This window comes from Boleophthalmus pectinirostris, unplaced genomic scaffold (genome assembly GCF_026225935.1).
Source record: "Boleophthalmus pectinirostris isolate CB_2022bp ecotype Guang Dong unplaced genomic scaffold, ASM2622593v1 HiC_scaffold_17, whole genome shotgun sequence".
Classification (NCBI taxonomy): domain Eukaryota; kingdom Metazoa; phylum Chordata; class Actinopteri; order Gobiiformes; family Gobiidae; genus Boleophthalmus; species Boleophthalmus pectinirostris.
The window spans coordinates 18,470,919-18,483,166 of record NW_026571115.1 but is presented as its reverse complement, the minus strand read 5'-3'; the positions used below and the strand labels follow the sequence as shown (position 1 = coordinate 18,483,166).

Sequence of the window (12,248 nt, the reverse complement as noted above, 5' to 3'; positions counted from 1 at the left end):
TTTGTATCTTGTATCTTTATTTTACAGTGTCGGAGTGTCATCTGTAATGATTGCCTTTGGTTTATTCACATAGTTGTTTTGAAGATCTCATGGTGCACTTTGAACTTCAAATGGCAAACAAACTATCCTGAACTTGTATAGTACCCAGACAATAATTTTATTTAACTCAGCTCACAAAATAACATGTTTGATGTGACTTTAATCTATTATTGTAGCTTTTGACCACACTAATTTGCAAAATGGGCAACAATTTATGACTCGATGTCTGGAATATAAAGCCTTTTTGTTAATTCTGCATTTAACCAAATTAGATCACTCAATGACCCAATGCACAGCATTTACTCCAGTTTTGCACACTGCACGCATCTATAAATGTTGCCATGGCTAATGTCTTGTACTTAAAAACTGCAGCCTGGAGAAGAGTGAGATTTTTCCTCTGTCTTTGCTTTAGTGGTAGATTAACATGATGTAACTCCATGTGCTTGTTCTCACACAATACATTGCTCTGTGTTACATGGGGTATTCTGAAGAGCCTCTGTTGTTGCCAATCACACACACAAATCTTATCAGCACAAGAGAGCAGAGGTAAGGCTTATTGGTTGGACTATTTGTTCTTTTCAGGTTGTTAGTGGTAATTCTATTGATTCCCAGTAGCTTCCTCTATATTTACATTCAGAATCACCAAGCACTAGAAATACGTCACTTGTATTGTATTTTCAGAAAACAGTGAAAGGAAGGCAAAACACTGCAACAGGTAACATAATACACTTACATTTGAACAAGACAAAGAGAAAATCCATTATAATATACATTAATGCCCCATTCTGTATTTTTAGAGCACACAACAGATTAAAACATATTGATAGTACACAAGCACAAAAAAAATACACAAAGTGCTCTTGTTCGCATGTCCTTATACGGACCTCACATAAAAGAAAACCAGTGTGTCCAGGCACATTAGTGGGTCTGTGATAAACACAGAAGTACTGACATACTTTCAGGAGGTCTTTTAACAAGTGCCCTGATGCATTAATACAATGTTTTCCCATTTTTCTGGTGCGTAGTGATTTCTAAGGTTCTCATATGGGCTTAGATACATTCAAATGGTTATACATTTATTAAACATTGTTTTATACAAGATTTGTTCATTGAAAGTTTTAACCTGTAAAGTGTACAGGTGATCTTTATAGAAATCACACAAGAGTTGTCTTTTGAAAAAGCTGTTTAGCAATTAATCATAGCAAGCACATACTTTTCCTTCACCGAAGTAATACATAGGCCTGTCACGATATGACATTTTGAGTATGATATACAATACGATATATCGCTATAGAGATATACTGCGATAAGATGTAACATTGGAACTATTTTATGCCCCTCACACCATAACAATAATGCAGGATAATCCAAGTAAAATAGTTTAAATAGATAGTAACATTAAAAAGCATGAGAAGCAACAAATAAATAGCAGAATTAAGCAATTATTAGTCACAGAAGTTACATTTTCAGCCCTCTGCAGCTCATTTGTTTTTTCAAATTACAATAAAAACAACTGAAAAAATAACCCACTATTGCAAAGAACTTGTACACACAATGAATACTGAAACCCAAAATACTATATTGTTCCCACTTTCATAAAGTGAACAAGAAGTTGTAGTATAGTAATAGTAATAGTAATAGTAATAGTAATAGTACTATACTAATAGTACAGTAATACTATATAGTAATTATCGTGACAGACCTAGTAAAACGTGTTCATCCTTAACCTCCAAGCATCTTCGATTTGCACCAAAAAATATTCCATCCTTTTCCCATTAATTACTTGTAAGGATATTAACATACTAATGGCATATTACAAGTTCATTCTATGTGCTTATCACTTTTATAGCAAAATCTATTTCCATTCAGGAAAAAGTGAGAAATCATTTTGGTTGGCCTTCGTTTCTTTTGGTAAGATTCATTAGAGCAAACTGCCAGAATCTTTCTTGTGACAGAGGCATTTTGAATTAGTGAACTGAAAATCCCCCAGAATATTCCCAGGACAGCCTTTACCACTGCAGTGCAAAACAACCCATCTGTACCCTGCTTCTCCTTTTTGTATTTTCCAGCACATCTGAACGATTGCCTATCTCTGCATGTGTAGCGTCAGCAAGTTATCAACAATAGCCGAAGCGCAGCATTATAAAACATAGCACCATGTATGCATCTTCATTCACAGTGTTAATGTATCATAGTTTATACTTATTTTTTTTCTGATTCTGATTTCTTTGGCCAGGGTGGGTGATGGAGCATTAAGTAATGTTATTTCTCTTTAGAGTCTTAAAGGTGCATTGTGTAATTTTACTGGTGAACTGTCCGTCAAATGCTTTTCTCCATGGAGATATTCTTGCTTTGTCTGGAATACTTCACAGTATATCATTAAGACTTTCTATCTTCAAGGACACCAAACTAGACCAAGTTACAAGTCAGATCTGTGGAGAGACGACCCCACTCACAGTAAAAAAAAATTAAAATCTAGGTATTTTTGAGCTATAAAACCACCTGTAATTTAACAAATGTAAGGCAGAGCTGTTTAATGCCATACACCGAACATTCCAGTCAAAGCAGTGACATATCCATAGAAACAAGAAGGTGACGGACCCCCAACCAAAAGTTACATAGTGCTTAAATAACACGTAAAACAAGTGAGGAAAGATTGACGATTTAAAAAAAAAAAAAAGCTTTGAATCATAACATTTTATCATGATCCAATTACAAACTGATTTTATATCATCACCCACCTCATAATTAGAGACAAGAAGGCCTCAAAGTGCCAGTTTTTCAGTGACAGCCATCTTTCAAAACCTTCTGCATATCCTCAGCTTCAGCTATATTCCTACAGCGTCAGTCTGGACAACAACATGGCACAAAGACATCAATAGCATTCAAAACACTGAACACATTTGCAAATAGCTGGCTGTAATTACTACTAGAAACTACTCTATTCTCATTTTGTTTGCTTAGCTCCATGTGTTACATCAGTGTTCAGTGGAGACAATAGACAGAAAATTACACCTCGATTTATCAGTGCATGCAACACTACAAAGCCTGTTCGTGGTTTTATCTTTTTTTAAATAACAAAAATAACTCTTTATAGCATGGCAATAGCTACTCCAGAATCATAGTGTCCTTTCATTTGGCAGATCCGCGCAGCGAGCAACAGCAAGAGCCCAGTGATCACCTCGAGGCTGAAGGAGAGCCAGGCAGAGGCAAGGGACCAGCCAAAAGATGCGTCCACGTAAGTGAGGGTTTGTGGGGGCACGACCCGCTGGAACTCCTCCATGGCCTGGTTGGAATAGCGGATGTAGATGCAGAGGCCAGACAGAGTAAAGAGACCTGTGGGAATAATAAAAATGTTATTGTTGCTCAGTGGTTAATAAAACATGAGTATGCATTTATGCAGATGAATATGCAAAGCTAAACACACTCCTTGTATTTTCTTATAGTGGTTCTGATATAGATCAAACCCATTCTAAAATAAAAACCATTACAGCATTTTAAGTATGAATATGAATTTTCTTGGCACCTGGTATTCCCAGCACTCTCCCATCCAAGTACTACCCAGGCTCAACCCTGCTTAGCTTCTGAGATCACTTAGCAACAGCTGTTTATCCAGGCACAGCACTTGTGTCAAGTTAGAAAATACTATATATATAAAGTTTATAATTCATCTTACATAACCAAAACCGATGCTGTACATAAAAATGTGGTGAAGAGGTGCAAAGACGTGAAATAAATGCAAAGAAGGCTGACCGCATGTAGTTTCCTGTTTACTCGGGCATTCGCTTCAGAGATTGGCTTTATAATGAAAAAGTAGAGTTTATGATTAAAAATTTGTATTTGTTCACCTAGAAGACTCCTGCACCATTAAAAGTAATGGTGCTGAAGGTCTCCCAGGTGAACCAGTCAGGGCACCAGAAAATGTGCCTTTTTGCCAAATAAACTGAGAGAATATGAGTGACATTAAATATTGTTGTGTTATTTCTCACAATACACACACCCACACACAATAAAGCAACTCTCAGTGACAGCTCCAACAATAATGACACAAATGAAAAAAAAAATCCACAGTCATCATCATCATCATCAACATCATTTTAATGTCCATTTGTTTCCAGTTCTATTTGGAGCTGGATGTACAATGACTTCTTTATTCCTCACCAGCTCCTTGGTGATTCTTGTCAGGCAAATTATAATAATAAAATGTAATTTATCCACTTTCATGACTTTGAACATCCTTTGTTTTAATTTCCGTCTCTTCATTATAATTGTAACAATAATAGCCACTCTTCACAGTCATGTAGTGCACTCAGCTACTGCAGAAGCTGGTGTTAGCCTATTAAGTCCCTAATAGGCAACAAAGTAATTTCTAAATTTAGAAGTATGCAATACGTTATGTGCATATCCTATAGCTTGTTGAGAGCTCTTTAGTCTGGTTTGAATACAAAATTAAAACAATTATTATTTTTTATTTATTTATTTATTTTTTGTATTAATACTGACCAAATGTGCTGCATAACAATTAAGACGGAGCTTTACTGGCATAAATCACATGGTTTTATGAGTGAATGTCAACTTTAATCAGCACCAGCAGCTGTGTACATGACCTATACTCTGCTACTCTGTGAAACACAAGGGACAAGGGAACAAGAGGAGAAGGAGCAGGGAAAAGTGCTTTCTGCATGAGGTGGGTAATACTGACCATAAAGAATAGCGTTTTTAATAATCAGAGCACAGCTTTGCAGTCCATCTGATAATGTGCCTGTAAATGTTTCATTGAGGTTCAAGAATCACAAAACAGTGGAAATAACACAACAATGCAGAAATATCACATTTTTTACTAGCCTTCTTGGAATATTACACTGCACTGTTTCAATTATTTGTTTACAACTTATTTAGCAGCTTTTTACTCATTTTTCTTAATAGACAATACACTTTTACATGTCTAGTAGATGAGTTTTCCCTCTTCTCCTGCTCATTGTGAAGAATGCAAATTGTACACAAAAATAAAATAAATTAAGTTCATTAATTAAGAAGTCATAAAACAGTACACCAGAGCTAGACCAAAGTAATACACCAAGGTGAATAGGCTATGTTATGTATAAAAGGGCCCATATTCTGATCTGTGTTATAATGTTGTCTCCTCTTCAAAACTTACCTGGAGTCATGTTTTGTTTCATTCACACGTGTTTAACACACATCCTGCACATTCAGGCTGACTTCTTCTCTCAGCAGACACTTTTGTGATGTCCACCTTGTGATGTCATGTGGTAATACAGAAAATATTCTACTATCTTTATAAACTCCATACACCTTCACTAGAATCATTTGGATAATTTCAGCCATTCTCTTCTGAACTAAATGTAAAAGGAGTTGTTAACTTGAAAACTACTATTTTGTGGCATCATAAGGTGGAACAGAGTATTTTGAGCCTTAGAGATATAGAGTGATTAATAATAAAGGGTTACTCAATGAATGAATGAAAAAAACACAAGTCCAGGTATGTTTTTGATGAGATAACAACATAACTCAAAGTTATGTAGGCAAAAGGCCCTATACTTTTCAGGTATCTGTTTGTGTGTCATGGCAACCCACATTACCTATATGTCATTGTTATCTGTACTAAAAAAGCAGCTCTATCTGGAGGAATCTATAAACGAATATAAATAGTAACCACAAAGCGTAGCAAATAAGAAATGTTCCTGCTGCACAGTGAAAGGATTGTGTTATGTGCATTTTTTTTGTGAGGCTTGGAATGAGCCTTCTCCTTTGACAGACAAGAGAGGCTATAGCTGTCACAGAGGTAGACAACTCTATAATATGCGCCCCACTGCTGCAGCAAAATCAAGCATTTTTTGTACCAACACCAAAAGCAAGCTAGCATTTTTGAGATGAACCATCATCAAGAAAGAAAAGGTCAGATTTTCTGTTATTTCAGGCCATACTTTGAGAAAAACACAAACAGTTTTACACAAACAGCCAGAAGGCTCATAAAAATAAGCCTCAGTGTTTGAATCCTGGTGTGTGATATAGCTCAGTAACAAGGAAATGTGACACATAAAGAGAGCAGCTCTCCTATGTAATTTACCAAATGTCTCTCCCTTGTTCCTCCACTGTGGTTTTCTGTCACTACACACCACTGCTCTATGAAACGACAGTAATAATAATTAAACTATACAGTGTCCCAGAAATACCCTTTTCAGATATATTCTTCATTTTGATCTAGACATTATTGTTCAATGTGAAAGATAGGCAATATGTTTTACTTTTCTACCAACAGATTCCATTTTAAATATTATAATCACTGTAACATAAGGTGCATTATGTAACTTTTCTACGGGAGGGTATGCTAACATGCAAGCAACTCCGACAGACCAGGTTACAGGTCAGATCCGTGCAGAGGCGGCCTCACTCATAGTAAGAATTAATAAACCAGTGTGAAATTAAATGGATATACAATAGATATGTTAATTTCATTCTGCAACATATCAGACACAGCAATAGCAACTGCATAGAGACAAGCAGGTAGTAAACCCCCACCAGAATATTTACATAATCCACCTACAAGAAATGATTATATTCAATTTGGAATGTCACAGCAGCACATCAGGCTTTTATATGGTGTATAAATGGGTTAATGACCTATGACCAAATCCAACGACCTTTGACGTTTTAACAGCTTTTAGCATAGACTTTGTTACTGTAGAGTTTCGCCTGCAGACTTCACATGCAAACGTTTGTACAAATAATGAAGAGGGTCTTGATGATTGACCCATTTATTGAATAATAATTAACACTCCTTGAGGCTACACCATTTTCCCACAGTACAGAGACCACATGCTGCACATGATTGCCTGTTACATTTATGGCATATTGTAGATGAAATTCATGAAAAAGAAAGTGGGCTAGAAACTGACTTTATAATACTATAATGGGAAGAGTTTAGAACGGGGTGTTTTTTCACTGAGGGTCTCATATTTATTCATTCTCGTATTTGAAGAGGAAGACCACAGACCAATGTGAACACAGTGAGTCATTCATATGTATGCATTTTACACAGGTTTGACAAAGCCCCCTACCTTTAACAACACTTGGAACAGTCATTTTGGCTCTGTATCACAATGCAGTGTGACACTATTGAGGTAATAGTGGTAAAGTTACTTCTTCTATGTAAAAAGTTTTGCCTATGATCAGATGGGCCAGATACTTTTCTTATAAATTACAAAGATAACATATAGTCTGGAACTGAATTCTTCAATGCCTGTGATTGATGTGCATTTTGAGTAAACAAAAGAATGAAAAACAAACAACACAGGGGTAAATTTGGGGTAAAAAATTATTATCATTTTTGTTCTGAAGGATGAAAGGATATTCATGCAAAGATGTCTTCCATATTTGGGAGATGTGTGCTACAAATAAGTGGTAATGATTGGGCTGTCCAAAGTTTCAAGGTTGTCTGATTCATTTGGACAGAAACCAGAAGAGGCTGGCGCACAAAACTGACCCTAATCAATTTTTTAACCAGACTAGTTCCATCTTCAGAATTGGATGAGCCTCATTTTAGAACTAGTCAAGTGCAGAAAACCTAAAAAAAAACCTTGTTAAAAAATGTCACATTGTTCTTATCTAGTTTTGGAAGCTTTTTTGAAGGACTCATATTACGCTGTTTTCTGATCTTTTATAATGCTGTTTCTTCATCAAAAACAAACCTGGAGTTGTGTTTTGTTTCATTCACACACATTTAACACACAAACCCTGCATATTTTGGCTGAGCTCTTCTCTCAAGCAGAAAACACTCCACCTTGTGATGTCATGTGATAATGCAGGAAGTACTCCACTGTGTTTTTTAAACTCCTTAGACTGTCACTAGAATAATTCAGATGATTTCACACCTGGGAATGCCAATCTGTTAACTTCATAACTGCTGCTTTCTGACATCACAAGATGGAGCTGAATATTTTGAGCTTTGGAGATGTAGATCTAATATTGCTCAAAATGTGACAATGAAACAAAACACAACTCCAAGTATGTTTTGATGAGGAAACGACTTTCTATCACATCTTAAATCTCACAAAAGTCAATTTTGCATAATCTAGGACATTTCATTCCTGATATTTTTAACCACATAAAGATTGCTTTTATTTTGCCTGGAAAGTTGCATAGATGTTTCACTTCAGTGCTTATCAGCCCTACAATGAATAGGCTCTAAGTAATGGTGTGATGCATTGTGCTTCGTGTTTACGCTTTCAGTGTTCAAATTAGGCCAGACTGATTATTCTGGTGGAAATTTCCTGACTAGCAATCAAGGTTGTAAAATCCTCTGCAATTTGGTCACCAGTCCTCCACGATCAGCATTCACCCCTAATGTGCTGATCGATATGGCTGATCTGCTTCATATCTCATCAGAAACATTACGGGACAAGTAATAATTATTCATTACAAAAAAGAGGGATGAAAGTAAATCATCTTAAAATAATGTTTTCATCAGCATAAGAGTATTCTGAACTCTTAACAGTGCAGTTCTGTCAGGATGTCGGATGGAGTGGCCTCATTTTTCACAAAATCAACTATGAAGCTTTCAAATTTTGGCAGCAATTGAAGTCAGAGAATATTAGTTCATAATGATTGATTGTTTGATTTTATGCCAGACACAAAAAACTGATGTCCTGCTGCTGTCTGTCCTATAATATAAAATAATATAATATAATATAATATAATATAATATAATATAATAATATAATAATATAATATAATATAATATAATATAATGTAATGTTGGTAAATGTAGCCAATGTAACAAGCAGCTGCGTCCATCATAAAAGTTACATTGCGCACTTAAATGACATTTAGCCAAAAAATATCTTGAATTAGCACTTCATCTATATTTTATGTTAAGTAAGCAGTACATGATTTCTCTCTTTTTTATATTTTGGTTTCACCCAAAGACAGTAAAATATATCTGGATACTGTTTTAGTAGTTTTATTTTAAGTTTGAAAAGAGAAAGGATAGACTTACTGCAGAAGAGTATATAGGCCGCTGATCCTGCTAACAGCTTGGGACTGCAGGCCAATGAGCTCACAAGCCCCACTATCCACGCAAACACCAGCAGGATGAGACTGAGGGGCAGAATGATCACCACCATCTTGTGCAAACCTGGAAATCAAAGCAGAACACTCAGTGCCATGTTGTTCTTTTACATAGGGCACTTTACACTCATGCTGACTACCATTATTTGTGGAAACTGCTGAGGTTTCAATGGATTTGAGCCGCCCAGGGAGCCATTGGTTTTCATTACCAGAAGAAAGCCAATAAAAATGGAGCAATAGCAAGAGCTATTTGCTATCTATTTGGACATTCACAATCTTTTGAACTACAGTAAAGGCAATATCCTCTCACTGTGGTTTGCTATTTTTACCTACATTTGCACAAATCTGTTTTTATTCCACCCTTGCTTTTGGTGAGTTGGGATGTGGAGATTATTCTTCATAAAAATGAGTGTGCCATGGTTAGACTGGGGGTGGGCAATTATTTATTCCATATTTGAATCCAGGCATGTGGTGGTGGTGGGCTGGACCTAAACAATAATTGATCTAAGAAATTCTAATGAGCAAATTTCTGTAAAGTATAGGGTACTGTAATCTATTATTACACTATAATAATTATTATCAAAAACGGGCGGGGAGCAGATAAAAAGACCAGACCACTGCGTGAACTGGAGACTTGCTGGAGTTGCTTATCCCAAACACATTATAAACATAATAAACATTATAAACATAGCATCTTAAAGCATTTTATTTGATATGAATAAACAAGAATTGTGGTGTTTATGCTTCGATATCATTTTTTTTTCAAAATGTAGCCATCACCAATGTAGCAATCACACAATGACAAATAATGTCTATAAATAGTGTAAATCTTTCTTCTCTGGGCTTGATGAATGTGTATCAAGATAAAATGTACTATTTCATTTGCATAAACACTGGCTCTGATGACAAGACCCTCTGACCAGACAACACTCTGGGTCCTGTCTGGGGACAGACAGGCTGACTGACTAGAACATTTATCATGACAAGGATTCATACATCTCTGACAAGAAGATTTACACAATTTTAGACATCATTTGTCATTGTGTTGGGTGATGGTTGCATTTACAAAAAAAAAAAAAAAAAAAAAATCAACCTTATGTGCTTCATTTGAGAAAATATGTAATATGTCTGTTAATATAGCATGTTAATTATAAGAGGGCATTTTGAGACACAGGCACACTAGAGATTATAGGGCTGACAGTTCAATTCTTGAACCACGTGTGAAATACTTACATTAGCACTAGCATAAACTGCTGTTGGAGGTGTTACAACCCAGATGTCTGGACACCTTATGGTCCCTGTCACTGTATTTACTGCATCATCAATCCCAACACTAACAGGTGCCTTCTACACATTATATTCACTTCAGTGGTCCTTGAGCTTAATCTGTGCTCTTTAAAATACTCTCCGTCGCCACATGGGCCAAATGACCCCTTGAAAACATTTAGCTCTACGGAGGTACATCAGTCTACTGCCTATTATAAATTGCATAGGAGCCCAGTCTGAGCGCTCAAAGCTTTATCAGTCTACGACAGAGTCACTCACTGAGAAGGTCCTTCTCCACATCTGACAGGCCGGACGTGTTGGCCATGAAGGAGGGGATAACCGAGCTCTTGTTTGCGCCTGAAAATAAAAATGCCACATTGAAAGGTTACACTCACAGGGGAAAAGTCGCTCCTTGAGAGATGTGTCCGCTTTTTTCCTTTAACATAAATCACAAATGTCTGACACTTTAACAACCGGACGGCCGGAGATATCAAGTCGGAGGGCACTTTGACAAAGGTGATGACGATTAGCTTGCCTATTCTCACCAGTTTCAACGTGTGAACTACTCCCACCTTTGGAGAAATTGGGCACCTGCTGAACCCAAGAGTGGCGCAACAGTGGCCTTCACCATTCTCTGGGAAATTTGTTCCACTTGCTGCTTTCTGGTGCAGGGTAGGCAATCTCTTATTCAGGTCACATGCCGGTGCCATTTCTTTGTGCGTTAATTGCATTCTTGGAGTCAAAGTAAAAATCCTCTCGATGCAACATCGTAGGACAAACAAGGCCCAACCTCAGTCTTTCTATAGACTGGCACACTTTTTCTAACGCCAGCAAGACATTCATATGAGGCAATTATGGCAACCCAGAAGAGTCCAGCAGCAGCATGATCAACATAACATAAATTCCAGTTTGCTTTTAAATGGCCATTCGCCACAGCTGAATACAATCTACCAATGTTCATTTAAACCACAGTAAACCCTTCTGAAGTTTGTGATTGCTTTTATTGATCTAAAACATACAGCATTTTGTGTCCCTTACCTTCATTGATTCTCCACAGTCCAGAATGTGAATTATAGTCCTCGGACGCAGTGGAGTTAGGCTTATTCACATCAATAATATACCAATAATCGGTCCCGATAGCCACGGCCAAAAGGCAGAAACTTAACAATCCGGTGAAGCCCGCGGTGAGGACCACCAAGCCGTACCTCATTCTCCACAGTATCCACAGAGCGTTTACTGTGGCTTAACAGTGTGGGGATGTGCCCGTGCGTAAAAGCGCTCCAGCTGGATCAGTCTCCAAAGTGCAATGCCTCCATCACCGCTGCTGTTATGCATAAAGTATATGAATATAATATCATCCAACTCCTGTTTCTTGTTGAAAGAGCAGAGAGAGATGCGCTTTTGTTTCTGTGATTTAGAAACGAATGACCGCGGCTGCAGCGCTTTTGCTTTTATCCCAAGTCAATTTACAGAAATGCAATCAATGACTTCCGGTTAGAGACCACAAAATAAAATTAAACACATATCTGTGCGCAATGAAAAATGAAAATAACACCTTTACGTTGATACTTTATCCGGTCTGGTTTTGCTCTCTTTTGCGTAGCCTACTTAATGTCGACACGCACTTGCACTCTTACAGCCTATACTTAATTTGTAGTAAATCATTTGGAATTTTTGGAGATTTAAGTAGATAGTTTATAATTATAGTGTTGCCAGTGAGAGGATAAAACCAGAAATCTCTGAGTAAATGTGTTCATTCAGACTTTTAAAGGCTGTAAGTATAGATCTCTTCATGTCTGAGTAAAAAACTTATCGCACGGAGGCATTTACAGATAACTATTATTGTTAAAAAATAA

At 36.8% G+C, this 12,248-nt stretch overlaps 1 protein-coding gene across 1 annotated transcript; it reads right to left on the bottom strand.

Annotated features, from left to right (window-relative positions):
- Window positions 1-3,105: 3,105 nt before the first annotated feature.
- Window positions 3,106-11,602, bottom strand: LOC110169970 (transmembrane protein 235). The gene is made up of 4 exons (XM_020935580.2): window positions 11,431-11,602; window positions 10,672-10,749; window positions 9,056-9,193; window positions 3,106-3,375 (listed from the first exon to the last, which is right to left on the bottom strand). The coding sequence occupies exons 1-4, from the start codon at window positions 11,600-11,602 to the stop codon at window positions 3,131-3,133; spliced, it is 633 nt and encodes a 210-aa protein (XP_020791239.1). The 3' UTR covers window positions 3,106-3,130.
- Between the last annotated feature and the right edge of the window lie 646 nt (window positions 11,603-12,248).

Coding starts and splice junctions, on each gene's coding strand:
- LOC110169970 (XM_020935580.2), bottom strand. CDS start 11,602: ATGAGGTACGGCTTGGTGGTCCTCACCGCGGGCTTCACCGGATTGTTA. Junction 10,750..11,430: donor ACTGTGGAGAATCAATGAAG/GTAAGGGACACA, acceptor TTTTATTTTCAG/GCGCAAACAAGAGCTCGGTT. Junction 3,376..9,055: donor GGCCTATATACTCTTCTGCA/GTAAGTCTATCC, acceptor TTATTCCCACAG/GTCTCTTTACTCTGTCTGGC.